The sequence below is a fragment of the Peromyscus leucopus genome, chromosome 6, assembly GCF_004664715.2.
Source record: "Peromyscus leucopus breed LL Stock chromosome 6, UCI_PerLeu_2.1, whole genome shotgun sequence".
Taxonomy (NCBI): Eukaryota; Metazoa; Chordata; class Mammalia; order Rodentia; family Cricetidae; genus Peromyscus; species Peromyscus leucopus.
The window spans coordinates 69,303,818-69,321,692 of NC_051068.1; the positions used below are offsets into that span (position 1 = coordinate 69,303,818).

At 51.9% G+C, this 17,875-nt stretch overlaps 1 protein-coding gene and 1 long non-coding RNA gene across 2 annotated transcripts; one reads left to right on the plus strand and one right to left on the minus strand.

Annotated features, from left to right (window-relative positions):
- The first annotated feature begins 6,198 nt into the window (after window positions 1-6,198).
- Window positions 6,199-16,291, plus strand: Selenbp1 (selenium binding protein 1). The gene is made up of 12 exons (XM_028857431.2): window positions 6,199-6,308; window positions 9,793-9,849; window positions 9,994-10,106; window positions 10,315-10,500; window positions 11,119-11,239; window positions 12,419-12,601; window positions 12,830-13,008; window positions 14,348-14,426; window positions 14,512-14,633; window positions 15,430-15,522; window positions 15,656-15,774; window positions 15,990-16,291. Exons 1-12 carry the CDS (start codon window positions 6,305-6,307, stop codon window positions 16,150-16,152), a joined length of 1,419 nt encoding a protein of 472 aa, XP_028713264.1. The 5' UTR covers window positions 6,199-6,304; the 3' UTR covers window positions 16,153-16,291.
- LOC119088190 lies at window positions 15,009-16,009 on the minus strand. Its single transcript, XR_005091794.1, has 2 exons — window positions 15,927-16,009; window positions 15,009-15,360 (listed from the first exon to the last, which is right to left on the minus strand). It is a non-coding gene; the product is annotated as an uncharacterized LOC119088190 (long non-coding RNA).
- Window positions 16,292-17,875: the final 1,584 nt, after the last annotated feature.

Sequence of the window (17,875 nt, forward strand, 5' to 3'; positions counted from 1 at the left end):
GAGGAAACACCGTGACCAAAAGCAAGTTGGGGAGGAAAGGGCTTGTTTGGCTTACTATCCTGAATCACAGTTCATCGAGGGAAGCCGAGAGAAGAACTCAAACAGGACAGGAACTGGGGGTAGGAGCCGCTCGGAAGACTCCTGCTCACTGGCTTGCTCCTCATGGCCTGCTCAGCCTGCTTCCTTAGAGAACCCAGGACCACCAGCCCAGGATGGCACCACCCACAAGGAGCTGGGTCCTTCCCCATCAATCACTAATTAAGAACATGACCTACAGGCTTCCCTACCTACAGCCCAATCTTACAGAGGCAAGTCCCTCCTCTCCAAAGACTCTGGCTTGGGTCAAGCTGACATAAACTGGTCAGCACAGACACCCTTACCCTGCCTTTCTTTCTATGTTTCCCGTATAGCGTTTACCTGTGCTTTTTCTTACGAAAGGACCACGTGCTTATTTTTTTTTTTAAGCACAAAAAGTATATAAAGTGACAATGGAAAATCATCCCCTCCTTCACCAGCACCCCTGTTGGTGAGAGCAGCTAGCGCTTGGGCTGTGAAGGGAGACAAAGGTCTCCCCAGGTCTCACTGCTCCACCCCTAAGGAGCATCGCCTTCCTCAGTCCTGCACACAACCGCTTTTTCACTTCCATCCCTCAGAGAATCAGGCTGTCTGTCCCGGGACGTCCAAGAAACAAACCCCCATAGTTTGGGTATTCTTTCAGGATCACCCCCCTCCACCCTTCCCCCCCCAAAAAAAACCAAATAAAGTAAAGGAAACAAAGACAGCATGTCAGGTTGCAAGAACTGTGCGTCCTGGAGTCAGAGAAGCTGGTAGGCATCCTGCTCTGCTATCTCCAGTGGCCTTGACCCTGTCAAGGGCCTTAGCTTCCTCCCAGAACATGAAGATGGTCTTATCTACATGCTATAGCAAAGACTAAATGGGCTTATGCAAGCCAATTACTCCTTCTTCTTCCTGTATCCTGTTGTGTGTGTGAGTGTTCACGGGTATGTGTGGTCACACGTGTGCACCTTTGTATGCAGGTGCGGCACACGTGTGGGCGGAAGTTGACTCTGGTTTGTTTTTGCCAGTGCTGGGGAGAAAACTGGGATTCTCACTCCTTCAAGATGCCTCATGTGTTCTCCTGCTGTGACAAACACTCCGGCAAGGCAGCTTTAGAACTGGAAGTGTTGGTCTGGAACGATGACTCCATGATTAGGAGCACCGGCTGCTCTTCCGGAGGACCGGATTCAATTCCCAGCAACCACATAGCAGATCACAACTGTCTATGACTCCAGTGCCAGGGGATCAACACCCTCACATACATGCAGACATACATGCAGGCAAAACACCAATGCAACAAAACAGAACTAAATAAATCAAGCTGGGTGATGGTGGCACTGGTCTTTAATCCCAGTAATTGGCAGGCAGACGCAAGCAGATCTCTGAGTTCAAGGCCAGCCTGGTCTATACGGTGAGTTCTGAGACAGCCAGGGATATACAGAGAAACTCTGTCTCAGAAATTAACTAGTTAATTTTTTAAAAGGGAAAGAGAGGGCTAAGTGATAATGGTGCACGCCTTTAATTCCTGCACTTGGGAGCCAGAGACAGGTGGATCTGTGAATTCGAGGCCAGCTTGGTCTACAAATCGAGTTCCAGGACAGTCAGAACTACACAGAGGAACCCTGTCTCAAGAAAACAAAAGAACAAACAAACAAACAAGCAAAAGGGGGGGCTGGGGGCTGGAGAGATGACTCAGCAGTTAAAGCACTTGCTGCTTTTACAGAGGACCTGGGTCCAGTTTCAGCACCCACATGGTGGCTCACAGCCATCTATAACTCCAGTTCTAGGGGATCCAGTGCCTTCTTCTGGCTTCCTTGGGCACTAGGCATACACATGATACACAGAAATATAGTCTTAGTGAGGGTTTCTATTGCTATGAAGAGACACCATGACCATGGCAACTCTTACAAAGGAAAACATTTAACTAGGTCTGGCTTTCATTTTCAGAGGTTTAGTCCATTATCACCATGGTGTGACATGGTGGCGTGCAGGTAGACTTGGTGCTGGAGAAGGAGCTGAGAGTCCTTCATCTTGACTCACAGGCAACAGGAAGTGGACTGTCTCACTGTGTGTGTAACTTGAGCAAAGGAGACCTCAAAGCCCACCCCCACAGTGACATACTTCCTCCAACAAGGCTACACCCACTCCAATAAGGCCATACCTCCTAAAAGTGCCACTCCCTTTGGAGGCCATTTGTTTTCAAACCACCACATATATAGATATGTATATATGCATACATATATATATGCTGACAAATATTCATATACATAAAATAAATAAATCTTTAGAAAAGATAAGGAAATGTGGCCGAGAAGTTAAGGAGCCAACGTGTCACATTGTTAGATTGTCACATTGTCACTGTGTTCAGGAGAGTGAGCGATGCAGGCTTGCCCGCTAGCCTTCTCCATTTATCCATCCAGGACCCAAGAGAGAGTGGACAGACAAAACCAAAGTTTCCTTCTTCCATGTCTTTATGTAGGCTTCCAACAGAGAGCCTGGCCCAGATCACTGGTGGGCTTCCCACCTCAAAATATCCAGATTAAAGGTAGGTCTTCCCGGCCGGGCATGGTGGCGCATTCCTTTAATCCCAGCACTCGGGAGACAGAGGCAGGTGAATCTCTGTGAGTTCGAGGCCAGCCTGGGCTACAGAGTGAGTTCCAGGACAGGCTCCAAAGCTACACAGAGAAACCTTGTCTTGAAAACCAAAAAAAAAAAAAAAAAAAAGGTAAGTCTTCCTACCTCAAAGATCCAGATTAGAAGTGAATCTGTCTGCTTCAAATTAATCAAAAGGCCCTCACAGGTATGCTCCTCCATTTTGGGGTTTTAGTTAATTCCAAAAGTAGTCAAGTTGACAACCAAGAACAGCCATCACAGTCTTTAGACCTTGAACTCATGGTCCTCAGACCTCAGCCTCCTGCAGGGCTGTTACCACCAGGCTTTCTTTTCTTTTGTCTGTCATTTTAAGTTATTCTTGGGCATCAGCCGCATCATCTCCCTTCCTTCTCTTCACGGGGTTTAATTTGTGTTTTGTTTTTCATCATTTTCCCATCTTACCCACCAGAGGTCTTAAAACCTGTTTAATGGGCGCAAGGAATCTGGCTGAAGTGGGTGGAAAGGAGTGTACCAAGAGCAGCCTGACCTCCTGCGGGGTGCCCCCAAGTCAGGGCTTTCACTTCCTGTTCTCAGAGCCCAGGCCAAAGAACATGAGCAATGTTAGCTAGACCCTCTGCCTCCTCCAAAGCTGTCATGGCCTGAGGTTAGAAACAACAGACAGATACAGACCATCCCCTGGCCTCCGTGCACATTATTGTGGGGTGGGTACTGGCATGGTGGCCACACAAGGCCAGCTCGGGCACTCCCTAGCCACCGCCATCCACTGTGAGGCTGCGTGCTCAATTAGCCTGGTTGGTTTCTGGCTACAGAAGGGCAAACCAGATTGGGAAGCAGAGTTAGCAGAACCTGCAGCCCCTCTGATGGCGGTGGAAAGGTCATTCCATCCCAACTCCGGAAGCCCAAGCCCCCCACACCACCACCGGGTAGTTCTGTGAGCAGCTGCTGAGCTGGCTTCTCTCCCTGGGTGGCCTCTCCCTTGTCCCGACCGGGACAACTTCCCTCTCAAACAGCTCCTTAGCTCTCAAGAGGTCAGTGAGAGAACAGCAGGCACGAGTGAGTGGTGCTATGGAGACCCTGGCAAGACGGGCGGGTCAGAGTGCAGGGCCTTGAACGAACTGGTTGTCAAAACAGACTCGAGGACAAACAAAATACCCTAGTGCCTCTTTTGGAATTACTGACTTGCGAGGACCAGGGGGGGATCGCTCTGTCTTACAGATTTGGGCGATCTCTAGACACCAGCACTCGGGGTCCCTGACTGCCCCATATACTAACTCAAGCATTCTGGTTGGCTTCGGGCTAGAGGAGGGTGAACTGGATTCGGGAGGGAGCCCTTCAGCTCCAAGTTAGGAGAATCTGCAGCCCCTGCTGCTGGCCGTGGGGAACGCTGTTTACTCTCTAGCCACAGCTCAAGCCTGGAGAGGAAAGAGGAAGTAAGAAGGCTGGGGATCTCAGGAGGAGGGGGAGACAGGCTGTGCAGAGGCAGCGTGGAGGGGCAGCCGGACTGAGATGGCGAACGCAAGGAAGCCACCCCGGGCCGCTGCACACAGCAGGTCAACTTTGCTGTCTGTCTGTCTGTCTGTCTGTCTGCTGGCTGGTGAAGATGCCAGGGCAGAGAGCCAAGAGGGGCTGAGTAACATTCCTGTTGAACTTCCCCAGCCCCTTAAATCACTTTTAAAATATTTATTTATTTAGTGTACATGTTGTACCTGAACAGAGGGGTGTGTACCATGCGCCTGTGGAGGCCAGAAGAGAATATCAGATTTCCTGGAATTTGAGTGGCAGGTGGTTGTGAGCCATCCATTGTTGGGTGCTGGGAACTGGACCTATGTCCTCTGCAAGAGCAGCGACCGCTCTTAAATATTGAGCTTTATCTCCAGCACTCACTTGAATCTTTTCAAATTAACTTTTGGAAAATCCAGGTTTGGAAGCTTATGCCTTGAAGCCATAGAAGGTCTAGCCTGGCATTTACTATGTAGACCAGGCTGGCCTCTTGACTCCTTGCTGGGATTACAGCTGTACACTGCCACAGCCAGCCAAGGAAGTTTCTCGTTGGGGACATAAACTTTCTGATAGGAATCTGAAGGACAGACAACCATTGCACCAAGCCCTGTTTTGTCCCCACTCCCGACCTCACCCCACTTCCTCCTGCCTTTCTTCCCTTCCATGCAGGGGATTTACATCTCATACCTACATACTGTGAGTTAGTCCAGAGAAACTCCTCCCAGGAGGAAGTAGAAATGGCTTACAATGTATCACTTCAGCTCAGGCCCTCTCAGCAGAGGCCGGCTTCCCTTGTAACTAGTCCTCTAGCTATTTCTACTGGTGATCTCCAGTCCATGTTACCCTTTTCCCTGTCCATCAAAAGCCTCACCTCACACCTCATCTAAGAAGAGGAAGGCGGCTTCTGCTGACAGTCGGGTCCCCTGAAGTGTGCGGACAGGGGTTTCCCTGGGCAAGCGGCTCACGCTGAGGACAGAGGCGTCCCTGGCTCTGTGGTGGAGACCACTTTGAGAGGGTTCCAGAGTCCTCTCTGCTGTAGCCCTTCAAACACCGACTTTTTAAGATGGAGGGCAGCCCCAGAAGGGGTGACTGGATCAGGCCTCAGTGTTGCTTTGAGAAGTTCCTCGGCAAGCAGTGGTGGTTTGCCTGTCCCTTGCATGTTCCAGCCACGGACTTAACAACCTGCGCAGACACTTCCTCTTCAAGCTAGAGGAGCCACCCCAAGACTGTCACAGGCCAGCTAGGGACAGGAGCATCTGTTGCCTCCTTTCTGACCCTTCCTCCAGCCCCCAGAGGCAGCAGACTCTGAGACTAGGAGGCGGAAGTCCACTTTCACCTCCTGAGATTTACCAGGGTAACTGGCAGCAATAGCAGCCACCAGGCTGTCTCGCACTTCAAAGCTCAAGGCTCCTGAGCAGTTCTGGGAAAAGGGGAGTCTAGGCTCACCTTTTTGCCTTGGCTCGGCTGGGCAGCTGCCGCCGAAAGACACGGGTAAGGGGTCTGGGAGAGAGGACTGTGCCTTTTGGAGCATGGTTGTCTGGAAAAAGAGGGCCACCTTAAGAGAAAGCTGGCCCTGGTTGTCGAAGTAGGAACAAACAGGTCCACAGCGCTGGGTACCCCAAAATACATAGATGAGCATTTGAAAGCACAGGAACATGTGACTGCATACATATAAACACTTCCCTCACACGGTACCTGCTTGCACGGACATACACAAGCATGTACACATCCAGACACAGGCACACACAAACAAATTCACACACACACAAACATAAAGGCACGTGCATGGGAACCCACAGGCACACAAACTTAATACATACATAGGTACCCACTAATGGCACAGACATTTACACACACACACACACACACACACACACACACACACACACACACACACACTGTAACTTAAACGGCCAGGCCACTTGATGGCGTCCTGGCCAGCAGCCCTGTGTAGTTTACCCTGGATGGCAGCCACGGCCCTCCCCTTGCCCCACCTCTCCCCCAATTGGTTGCATAAATTCCCTCCCTTTGCCCCTTCCCTGTGCAGTCTGCTCCAACACCAGCACTGGTCTCTGCCGAGCCTCTCTGCCCATTCCTGGCAACTCCTGCAGGGGCCAGAGTGTCAGCCGGCAACATGGGTAAGAAAAGGGGTTTCCTAAAATCACGGGCAGTTCACCCCTAGTTTAGAGGGTCTTCTTCCCTCCAGGAAATGACTCAAAACTGTGGAGAGGGCAGTGAAGAGAGAACTGGACTCTTGTCTCTACCCGACAGGCATGCGCATACGCAGCTCAAACGCAGGCATTCATGCATGATATTTCTCAGCCTAGCTTAAGTTCTGAGGAAGGAGCAGAGAGGGACTGCTAGAATTGGTAGTCTGGGAATCCTACCCAGCCTTGGCAGGGGCAGGCAGGGACAGGGGAAGGGCAGAGGACAAGGGCAGGGGCAGCAGACGGGGCAGAGGTAGGGACAGGGGCAGGAGACAGGGGTGGGGGCAGGGGACAGGGTAGGGGGCAGGGGCAGGAGACAGGAACAGGAGTAGAGGGTAGGGGCCAGAGGAGGGAGAGGAGCATCTTTCTGAAGTGAGAAAATCCAATGGGAGTGGGGATTCTTGGGAAGAACTCTGGTATCTCTGGCTGTCACCCTAGCAAACAGACACTGGGTCAACCTCCTGCTTGGGAGGCAGATAACAGCCTTCACAGCCCAGATCTCTCAAGCTGCTCCATACCACCAGTCAGCTGGGGAGGTCAGGAACGGCCACACTGGCCCACTGAGGACCTGTCTCGGCGCCCCTCCGGAGTCCCTCAGCTCTCATCCTTTTGCCTGTGGGCTCCGGTGTCAGGCTGAGAGCTGAGGTTTGGGAGCGATGCTGAGATCCCGCTAGCCTGACAGCTGGCTCTTTGCTGGGTTAGTAGAGTCCAGTGACCAGCCTGGTGTAGAAAACCCACTTGAACTTTCTCTGGGTTCCCCAAACTCAGAATGGCAGAGACCTGGCTTGAGATGCTGAAGATGGACTGGAGGATGCCCTACAAAGAGAGATGGTGGTCCAGGCAACCTAGCAGCCTAGACCAAGCCCTGGGATAGCAGGACAAGCCTCTTCCACGTCTTTCCTCTTTTCAAGATGCTTTTATTTTATGAGTATTTGCCCGTATGCTTATATGTGCAGCACATTCGTGTCTGGTGCCTGTGGAAGCCAGGTGTAAGACAGTTGTGCCACGTGGGTGCTAAGAACCAAACCCAGGTCCTGCCCAAGAGCAGCAAGTGCTCTTGACCCGAGTCATCTCTCCAGCCCCAAAATGAGCCCCCTTCTTTCTTTCTTTCTTTCTTTTTTTGTGTGTGTGTTGTTCTGTTGGGGTTTTTGTTTGTTGGTTTGGTTGAGACAGGGTCTCACTATGTTCCTCTGTCAGGTCTGGAACTCATGTCGATCAGGCTGACCTTGAACTCAGAGAGATCCTCCTGCCTCTGCCTCATGAGTGCTGGGTTCAAATATACTTTTTTATTGATTTATCTTCACCTCCCCCTAAATCATGGGTGGTGGCTCACGCTCATCATCCCAGTACTGAGGAGGCTAAGGCAGAAGGATCTTGGTGAGTTGAAGGCTAACCTGAGCTACTTGGTAAGTTCCAGGTGAAGTCATGTTTCTGGACCCTACAGTGCTGTTGCTCCTACTTCCTTGCTTTCTAGAGGTGGGGCTCCTGGGCAGCAGAAAGCTTTGCCCTGGCCTTACCTGCTTTCTTCGTGTTTTATTTGATTTTGTCTGTACGGATGTAATGCTTGCATCTGTGTGCACCATGTGTGTGCTATACGCCTGAGGAGGCCGGAAGAGGGTATCGGATACCCTGGAGCTGGAGTTACAGTTCTTAGCCACCATAGGGTGCTGGCAATCAAATCTGAGTTCACTGTAAGAGCAGCCATTGCTCTTAACCACTGAGCCACCTCTCCAACCCCTCTCCCGGGCAGAGACAGTGCCCAGTCCTTGTGAACTCCACTCCAGGATTTCTTTCCATCTGCATCAGCCCCTTCCCGGTTCAACTCTTCCAAGGTCTGGCCCACACTCTCAAGCTGGAATCCTGGTGGCTGTTTTGTAACTGTGGTGACTTGACAGACTGTAGGGTCAGGAAGGGCCTCTCCCTACAGCTGTGGTGGGTAGAAAAGTACAAAGTGGCCCAGGGACACACATCTGGTTATCAGTCTTGACCAAACACAAACACTTCTCCCCTCATCTGGATTGGTTGCATAATCCAGGGTGTGGCCAGCCGCAGCTTGGCTCAGGACCAGGACTGCATGCAGGAAGTCCCCAGCCTCTGCCTTGGATAAATTTGGCGGAATCTGCAGCCTGGCCATTCCCTGAGAGCCCCTCTTCAAGGACAGACATTCGGAAGACTGTGCACCTGGTTTAGGTCTCACAAAGGCCCCCTGGGGTTTGTCATATTGAGGACTGAACCCAAGTGAGCCACCTCCGACAGTTGTTTGTTTTGGAATTTTTTTTTTTTTCTCTAAGATTTATTTTAGTTTTGATGATTGTGTATGTCTGGGTGTGGGTATGTGCTGTTCAATAAAGTTGCCCTAGAGGTCTGATCTCTGAAAAGTTTTTGCACTCTGGTAAGCCCCTTAGCTGATACAGCAATCCAAATCAGACCAAACCAGACTGAATTAGAAAAAGCCCTGGTTTGGTGGGTAAAGCGTTCCCGGGTGATTCTCCGGCCCCCCAGAGAGGAGACGGGGGGAGGAGAGACTGAAAAACCACGTGTCTGTTTTCTGGGGTGCAGTTTAAATACCCTGTGGGAATGGTCTTGAGCATCTCTGGGAGAGGAGCTGTGTTTGGCAGGACTTTCTGGGGGAAGAAGGGTCTGGGCAGAGAGGTGGGGCTTCCACCAGAACATTCCAGACTCTCTGAGTATATGGATGCCAGGGTGCCAGGTCTGAGGTGGATCTTCCACCAGAACAATCTCCCTAGAGCTTTCAGGTGGCTGTGAGTGGCCTGGTGGGCACTGAACCGTTGGGCCGTTTCTCCAGCTTCCCTAACTCAATTTTGCTTATTTGTTGTTGTTTTGAGACAAGGTTTCTCTATGTATCCCAGGCTGTCCCAAAACTATGTTGATCAGGCTGGCCTCGAACTCACAGACATCTGCCTGCCTCTGCCTCCAGAGTGCTGGGATTAAAGGCGTGCGCCCCAACGAAGTCTTTTGCTATGTAGCAAGGCTAGTCTTGAACTTATGCCCCTCCTGCCTTTGCCCCATAGATGTGGTCGCAATGCCCAGCCCACTGTGGTACGCTCATCACCATTTTCCACAGATGAAGTGGAAACTGAGTTAGATCGTTTGTCCAAGTTCCTATGACAGCCAGGTTGACTGAGGCTGGAGTCAAGTCAGTTTCATAACTGTTGAGCACATAGTCTCTGCCGCACTTCCTCCAAGCCCCGCCAGAGTGTCTGTCCATTCTTCCACCACACCCCACACCCATCAGAGTTGGGGGGTTGTGGGGGGATAGGTCAAAGTGAGGGGGCTGGAGTAGAGCCCAAGAGTCTGCCCTTGTCTGCCAGGCGTGTGTTACAGGCTGTGGAGAGGGAGAACTCATCATGCTCCAGAGCAGGCTCCAGCTAACACGCTCCCATTGTTTCCACAGCTACAAAATGTGGGAAATGTGGACCAGGCTACTCTACCCCTCTGGAGGCCATGAAAGGTAATTGCACACCTGAGAGCCAGCCTCCCTCTGCCCACCCCACGGTAGGGTTGGAGGACTTCAGGCCTAGCCTTAGCCCTCTGCTCACCCTGGGCTGGCTGCCTCTGTCCAGCCCATCACCATAACCTGCTCTCTACTTCCCAGGACCCCGAGAGGAGATTGTCTACGTGCCCTGTATTTACCGAAACACAGGCATTGAGGCCCCAGATTATTTGGCCACTGTGGATGTTAACCCTAAGTCTCCCCAGTATAGCCAGGTGAGGTGAGGTGTGGTCACTGGCACCCCTGAGACTCCCACCACAGCCCTGGTTCCCTAACTGCACCCTTCTTTGTCCTCCTTGGTATGGCAATGAAAGCTCTCCACTGCACAGGGTGCTGAGCCGACCCTGCCTGTGCCGGGATGGATGCCAGGTCTATAGAGGCGTGGCCTGGGCGAGCAGCACTTCCTGCCCCTCTCCACTCTAGGTCATCCACAGGCTGCCCATGCCCTACCTGAAGGATGAGCTGCACCACTCGGGATGGAACACTTGCAGCAGCTGCTTTGGAGACAGCACTAAGACGCGCAACAAGCTCATGCTCCCTAGTCTCATCTCCTCCCGCGTCTATGTGGTGGACGTGGGCTCGGACCCTGGGGCCCCGAAGTTGCACAAGGCAAGTCTTCTGTCCCTGTGGCTAGAGACCCTTGCACCTGCTGGCCCAACAGCCCTAGATCAGCTGCCTCCAGCTCTTCCACAGGGTCTGGCTCAGCAGCACGGAGGAAGGGTAGACTTCAGAAGTTATCTCGGCTTGCTGAGCCGGCACTGTGCAGCAGCACGGGCTGGGTGCTTCTTCAGAAGATGGGGCTGCTTCTTGAGGGAAGGAGAGAGCCATCTTTCCCCCACCACACACACCAGTTAGGAGCTCATGGCTTCCCTCAGGCAGGAGCTCCAGGCCGTCCTCTCAGCACTCCATTAGACATGCCCCCTCTGCACCAGATGCTCACAGCTGGCTGCTGAGGGTGCAGAGCTAACACTGGCATGGGAGGGGCCCGCGGAGCTGGGAGTGCCTTCCGGAGAGATGGGGAAGGGCTGATGCTGTCTGACTGAGGACTTAACGGTGGCTTCTCTGCCTTCCTCTTGCTGCTCTCCGAGTTACCAGATTGGATCTATGCTGTCCTCCCTCGGGGAGAGAAAGAGAAGACAAGGTCCACAGATAAAGCAGGCAGAATGGGAGGAGGGAGTCGAGAGTCCTGGCTCTGTAAAGTCTGACCCCATTCCTCACCTTCTCTAGGTCATTGAACCCAATGAGATCCATGCCAAGTGCAACCTGGGCTACCTGCACACCAGCCACTGCCTGGCCAGCGGGGAGGTGATGATCAGCTCCCTGGGGGATCCCCAGGGTAATGGCAAAGGTACCGCAGCAGGATAAGTGTGGGGAGCATCCGTCCGTGTAGGGAGCAGAACCGGCGAGAACTGGCCGGCGGAGTCCTACCCAGTACCTAAAATGTCAGCAAGTGACATCAGTTGTTTCAACTATTCCCTCAGTGACGAGGCTCCGCTGGGCCTGGGGTGTAGGCTGTAATGCCAGACACTTCCAGGCGGTGGCAGAACGATCAAAAGTTCAAGGCCTGCCTGGGAAACTTGGCAAGACCTTGTCTCAAAATACAAACAGAAGGCTGGAGATGCACCCCACGAGAGGGCACTTGCCTACTTAGTGAAGTCCCAGGACAGTAACCCATGTGCACACTTACTTGTACTCACAACACAGACACACTCACACAAGATGAGCTGTGACTGCTGAGTGTGCTCGAAGGCACAGTCAGGAGTCAGCCATACGGACACGAACACACACGTGAACCTAGGAAGTATATCGTGTAATACCAGCCTTTGTGAATTCATGAGCAAACCTCACAGCCCTTGGGGTGTGTGTGTGTGTGTGTGTGTGTGTGTGTGTGTGTGTGTGTTTAAGCTTTGAGAAAAATGTGGCTGAACACAATGATGTACACCTTTAATCACAGCACTTGGGAGTCAGAGACAGGAGGATCTCTGTGAGTTTGAGGATAGCCTGGTATACAGAGTGAGTTCTAGGGCAGCCAGGGCTACATAGATAAACCCTGTCTCAAGAAAGAAAGGAGAGAGAGGGAGGAGGGGAGAGAGAAATGGGAAGGAGGAGGGAGGGAGGGAGGGAGGGAGGGAGGGAGGGAGGGAGGGAGGGAGGGAGGAAAAAGTATTGACTACACAAAGGACAGCAGGCTTCCATGCCTGGAGCTCTGCCTGGAGCTGCCTGGGACTCTTTCCTGACCAGCAAAGCTTAGACTCTGGGAAGAATCCCACTGTGGTACGGCAGGCTGGGCAAAAGATGCTTACAGGGCTGGGTCCTAGAACTCTGTTCACATGGAGGACATTCTCCCCGGAGCTCTAAGAGAAGGATGAAGTTGGTAGGAGGAAGAGTACAGAGTGAGGGGCCCTACCTCACACCTGCCGTCTCTGAAACGCATGTTTGGGCACCCAGACTTAAGGATCTGGCCAGCTGGGTGGTAAAGACAGCATGGCTCACCCCCTCAACCTAAGCCCCTTTCTTCCCTGCTCAGGGGGTTTTGTGCTGCTGGATGGGGAGACCTTCGAGGTGAAAGGGACGTGGGAGAAGCCTGGGGGTGCTGCTCCTTTGGGCTATGACTTCTGGTACCAACCACGACACAATGTCATGATCAGCACTGAGTGGGCAGCTCCCAACGTCCTCAGAGATGGCTTCAACCCCGCTGACGTGGAGGCCGGTGAGAATCACCTTTGGGCTGGCAGGAGCCTTGGTCCGCACCCCCTGCTTTCAGCTCTCTAACCTACTCATGAGGCTAAGACATGCCAGGTGCTCAGAATGCCCAAGCCTTTCAAGAGTCCTCTGTGCCCATTTTCAGCTCTCCATCCTAGTCAGCACCCAGCCTCTTCCCATGCCCTCCCATCCTGACCTGATTCTAGCCGCTGGTCCCTATCCCCTCCCACCTCAGGGTTGTATGGAAGCCACATAAATGTGTGGGACTGGAAGCGTCATGAGATTATCCAGACCCTACAAATGAAGGATGGGCTCATCCCTCTGGAGGTCCGCTTCCTGCATGACCCCGATGCCACGCAAGGCTTTGTAGGCTGCGCCCTCAGCTCCACCATCCAGCGCTTCTACAAGAATGAGGTAACCGAGCCTGTCCGCCACGCCCTCGCCATGCCCCCCACTGTTCCTACAAGAGTCTCATCAGGACCTCCTCCCAGGCTTCAGTGTCCACAGTTGGTCCCAGCAACCTAAGCTTCCCCAGGAAGAAATGCTGCTACATGACCCACCTCTCTTCTCTCTGTGCCAGGCTGATTCCCACCCTGCCTAAGGCTGTCTTCTGTTGCTATAACTGAGCAACTGAGTGTCACAGGCAGGACAGTTCTAAGGAATATAAGTTATTTAGCTCATAGGTCTGAAGTTAGACAATCCAAAGTTGAGGAATGGCATCAGGTGAAGGCTTTCTTAGGCTTGGGAATTCTTTGCTTCCAGGGACATCACAGGGTGAGACAGCCATGTGTAAGAGACAACTGGCTTTATTAAAGGACTCACTTTCAAGATAGTCATGAATACTCTCATAAGTGAATCCATCCTCTGGGAGCTCTGACTTAATTACTTAAAGGTTCCACCTAGTCCCCAAGTGGTGTACACCTTTAATCCCAGCACTCTGGGAGGCAGAGCCAAGTGGATCTCTGTGAGTTTGAGGTCAGCCTGGTCTACAGAGCGAGATCAAGGACAGGCACCAAAACTACACAGAGAAACCCTGTCTCGAAAAACAAACAAAACAAAACAACAACAACAAAAAAAAACAAACAAAACCCTAAGATGTAGCTGTGTCCGCCCAGTCTGCAGCTGCTCAGACCCAAGTAAACACACAGAGGCTTGTATTAACTAAAACTGCTCGGCCATTAGCTCAGGCTTACTACTGACTCGCTCTTACACTTAAACTCAGCCCATTTCTGTTCATCTATATGTTGCCATGTGTTCCGTGGCTTTACCTGTGTGCCATTACATTCTGCTCCCTGGACGGCAGGCTGGCGTCTCCTGCTCAGCCTCCATCTTTCTAGAATTCTCCTTGTTTCTTATCCCATCCATAGTTCCTGCCTGGCTACTGGCCAATCAGCATTTTATTTATCAACCAATCAGAGCAACACATATTCACAGCATACAGAACATCCCACAGCACCTAAGGTTACAGTATGGTGGTACACACCTAAGATCCCAGCACTTGGGAAGTAGAGGCCATAGGAACAGGAGCTTGAGGCCAGCTTAAACTACCCGAGACTGTCTCAAAAAGCAAAACAAAAAAAATCTGCTTAGTGAGCATCTGTGTCAATGACAAGTCCTGGCGGGGCCATGATGAAGCATCATGCTCCTTGCCTTACAGCCTTGCAGGGAAGGAGACCCTGGCCACAAAGCCCAGTGTCTGCCCCTTCCTGTCCCCAGGTCTAAGCATACTCTCTACCTCCCTTACCCATTGTAGGGAGGCACCTGGTCAGTGGAGAAGGTGATCCAGGTGCCCTCCAAGAAAGTGAAGGGCTGGATGCTGCCCGAAATGCCAGGTGAGTGCCAGGAGAGGTGGGAGTCAGCAGGTGGATTCCTGGCCCGGAAGAAAGACTCCTTAAAGTCCCTCAACCCACTCCTTAGGCTTGATCACTGACATCCTGCTGTCCCTGGATGACCGCTTCCTCTACTTCAGCAACTGGCTGCATGGGGACATTCGGCAGTATGACATCTCTAACCCACAGAAGCCCCGCCTTGCTGGGCAGGTAGAGGCACTAGTGAAGGAGAGTCTGGGCATGGCACAGAGGCTGGAAAGCTTTGGGTGGTGGTGGGGGGGGTGATAAGGGAGGGGCAGGAAAAGCAAAAATGTGAGCAAAGGCACAGGCTCAGGACTGGAGAGTCCTGGCTGAACACAGGGAAGGAGTCTAAAATGAAGACTAGCCAGGAGTGGAGGAGCACACCTTTAAGGCCAGCAGTAGAGAGACAAAGGGAAGTGGATTTGAGTTCAAGGCCAGCCTGGTTTACATAGTGAGTTTCAGGTCAGTCAGTTCCATGGTGAGATGCTATCACACACACACACACATACACACACACACACACACGCACGCACGCACGCACGCACGCACACGAAGGAATTCTAATAAAGGGAAACAACTCTTCTGTAATGTCCACTCTTCTGTGACTAACTATCCAACAAGGACAAAGGAAGGAGAGGTCTAGTCCAGCTGCTGGTGGAGAAGGGAGGAGTCCATCATAGAAGATGTGTAGACAGGAGTGCGAGGCAGCTGGGCACGATACACGTGCAGTCACAGGATGCAGAGAGTTGAATGCTGGTGCTCAGCCTGTCTTCCCCTTTTATTTAGTCTGGAATCCCAGTCCAGGGGATGGTACCACTCAGGTTCAGGGTGGATCTCCCCTCCTAATTAAAGCTCTCTGAAACGCCCCACAGATACTTTGGCCAGGGGTGGGAGGTATCCTCGCTGATTCTACAGCCTAGTGCGGTTGATAACAAAAATTAATCATCCCTGTTGTCCCCTTTTGTCCTCTGCACCCTGAACCCAGATCTTCCTTGGGGGCAGCATTGTTAAAGGAGGCCCGGTACAGGTGCTGGAGGACCAAGAGTTAAAGTGTCAGCCGGAGCCCCTAGTGGTCAAGGTGAGAACATCTCTCTGGCCTCACCGGCCCCTCAGATCCATTCTCTGGAGGAATGCTCTTGGGATCCCAGTGGTGCGCCAACACCTTAGTCAATCTGTATGTTACTTGGAGTCTGACCTCTTGTTTCCCCAAGGGAAAACGAATTCCTGGAGGCCCTCAGATGATCCAGCTCAGCTTAGATGGGAAGCGTCTTTACGTCACCTCCTCACTGTACAGTGCCTGGGACAAGCAGTTTTACCCTGATCTTACCAGGTGAGCAGCCCTGCCCAGGATCACCCCTCTAACTGTCCTACCCAGAAGGATCATTTGGCCTTCTGAGGACTCCTCAGGAACTCCACCTGTACCCACCGCACAGATGGCCCATTTGGACCCTGACCCATCCCCAGGAACCCGTTTATACTCACCAAATCTTAGGGTGGGGAGCTGGTCACATATGACCTCTCACTTATCCTTCTCTTCTCTTCCAGGGAAGGCTCCGTGATGCTGCAAATTGATGTAGACACTGTAAATGGAGGGCTCAAGTTGAACCCCAACTTTCTGGTGGACTTTGGGAAGGAACCCCTTGGTCCAGCACTGGCTCACGAGCTTCGTTACCCAGGGGGTGACTGCAGTTCTGACATCTGGATCTGAGAGGAGAGCCTGGCTCCGCTCTGCTCTCGTGGTCCCTCAGAGGACCAGTGAGATCTGCTGAGCAGCATTCACTGTGGTCGCTCGTGCTTCTCCAAAATGAGCTCATGGAAGCACCAAGAAATAAAATGCTGAACCTGTCCCCCCTTGTCATGGAGGGGGAGGGGTTGAGTCCCCTGCCACTGCCACTTTCTTGCATAGAGAAGGCCTGAAGTAGATTCCAGAAGGTTGTTGTGACTGGTCTGTGCCAGTGATTCCAACACGATGCCAATGATGTCAGACATCTCCCCTCTTATGGCTATCAGAACCTAAAGATTTAAGGGTACAACTGCAACAGGAAACCTGAGGGATGGGCATGTCAGTCAATGTTTTAGACTCTTTTGGGCATGTGTGTATGGTGTGTGTATGTACGTGTGTATGTTCAAGCATCTGTATGTGCACGGCATGTGTGTGTGGTATTTGTGTGTGTTCAAGGATGTATATGTGTGATGTGTGTGTGTGTGTGTGTGTGTGTGTGTGTGTGCATTTAAGCCCCAGGTTGACACTGGGTTTCTTCCCTGATCACTCATCACCTTGTATATATATGGAGAAAGGGTCTCTTGCTGGACCTGGAGCTTGCTGTTGCAGAGAGGATGACTAGCCAGCTTACTCCAGAGATTCTGGCTCTGTTTCCCATGTGTTGTGCTCACAGGCAGGCCACCCAGTTTTCACATGGGTTCTGGAGATCAGAACACTGGTCCTCACACATGCCCCAGTCACATAGGTTTTGGAGATCAGAATACTGGTCCTCATATACGCATCTCCCCAGTCACATGGGTTTTGGAGATCAGAACACGGGTCCTCACACACGGCCCCAGTCACATGGGTTTTAGAGATCAGAACACTGGTCCTCACACACAGCCCCAGTCACATGGGTTCTGGAGATCAGAACACTGGTCCTCACACACAGCAAGCACATCACCCTCCAAGCATCTCCCCAGTCCTATGCTTTATTCTGTATTTTTCCTAACATGTGATTTTTTTTTCATGAAACTAAAAATCTCACGCAGCACGCTTTCTTTCCCTTTACAGTCTTTAAACATTTCCCTTGAACAATCCACCGGGGCGGGGGGGGGGAGCTCTGACTATCACACCCTCTGCTGTGAACTCAGCCCTGCCTGAAGCTCATCATGAACTTGTCATTTTTTTTTTTCTCGTTTTAACAGATTTACTACAAAAGCATGAGAACTCCTGAGGGTAGGGGGGTCCTAAGGGAGGCATGCCCACACGGGTTATTGAAACGCCTTAATTTCCAACACATAGTTGAATATCAGCATACAGCATGTTTTAAGAAAAAGATGAAGCCATAGTGATGGAAACTAAGACACCCAGTAAGCCCCACTTAAAGCATTCAACTGCTTTCCTTATCCAAAGTCCCGAAGTCCACACTCTGCCAACAAGCTGCGTAGTCAGGCCTGTCCCAGCAACACCTGCGCCCTGGTACCACCTCTGTGAAGAGACACCATGACCACAGCAACTCTTGTAAAATAAAGCATTTAATTGGGGCTGGCTTACAGTTCAGGGGTTTAGTCCATTATCCTCATGGTGGGGAGCATGGCGGCACACAGGTAGACATGAAAGCTGAGAATTCTACAACCAGATCCACAGGCAGCAGGAAGAGAGAGACACTGGGCCTGGCTTGAGCACGTGAAACCCCAACGCCCACCCCCAGTGACATATTTCCTCC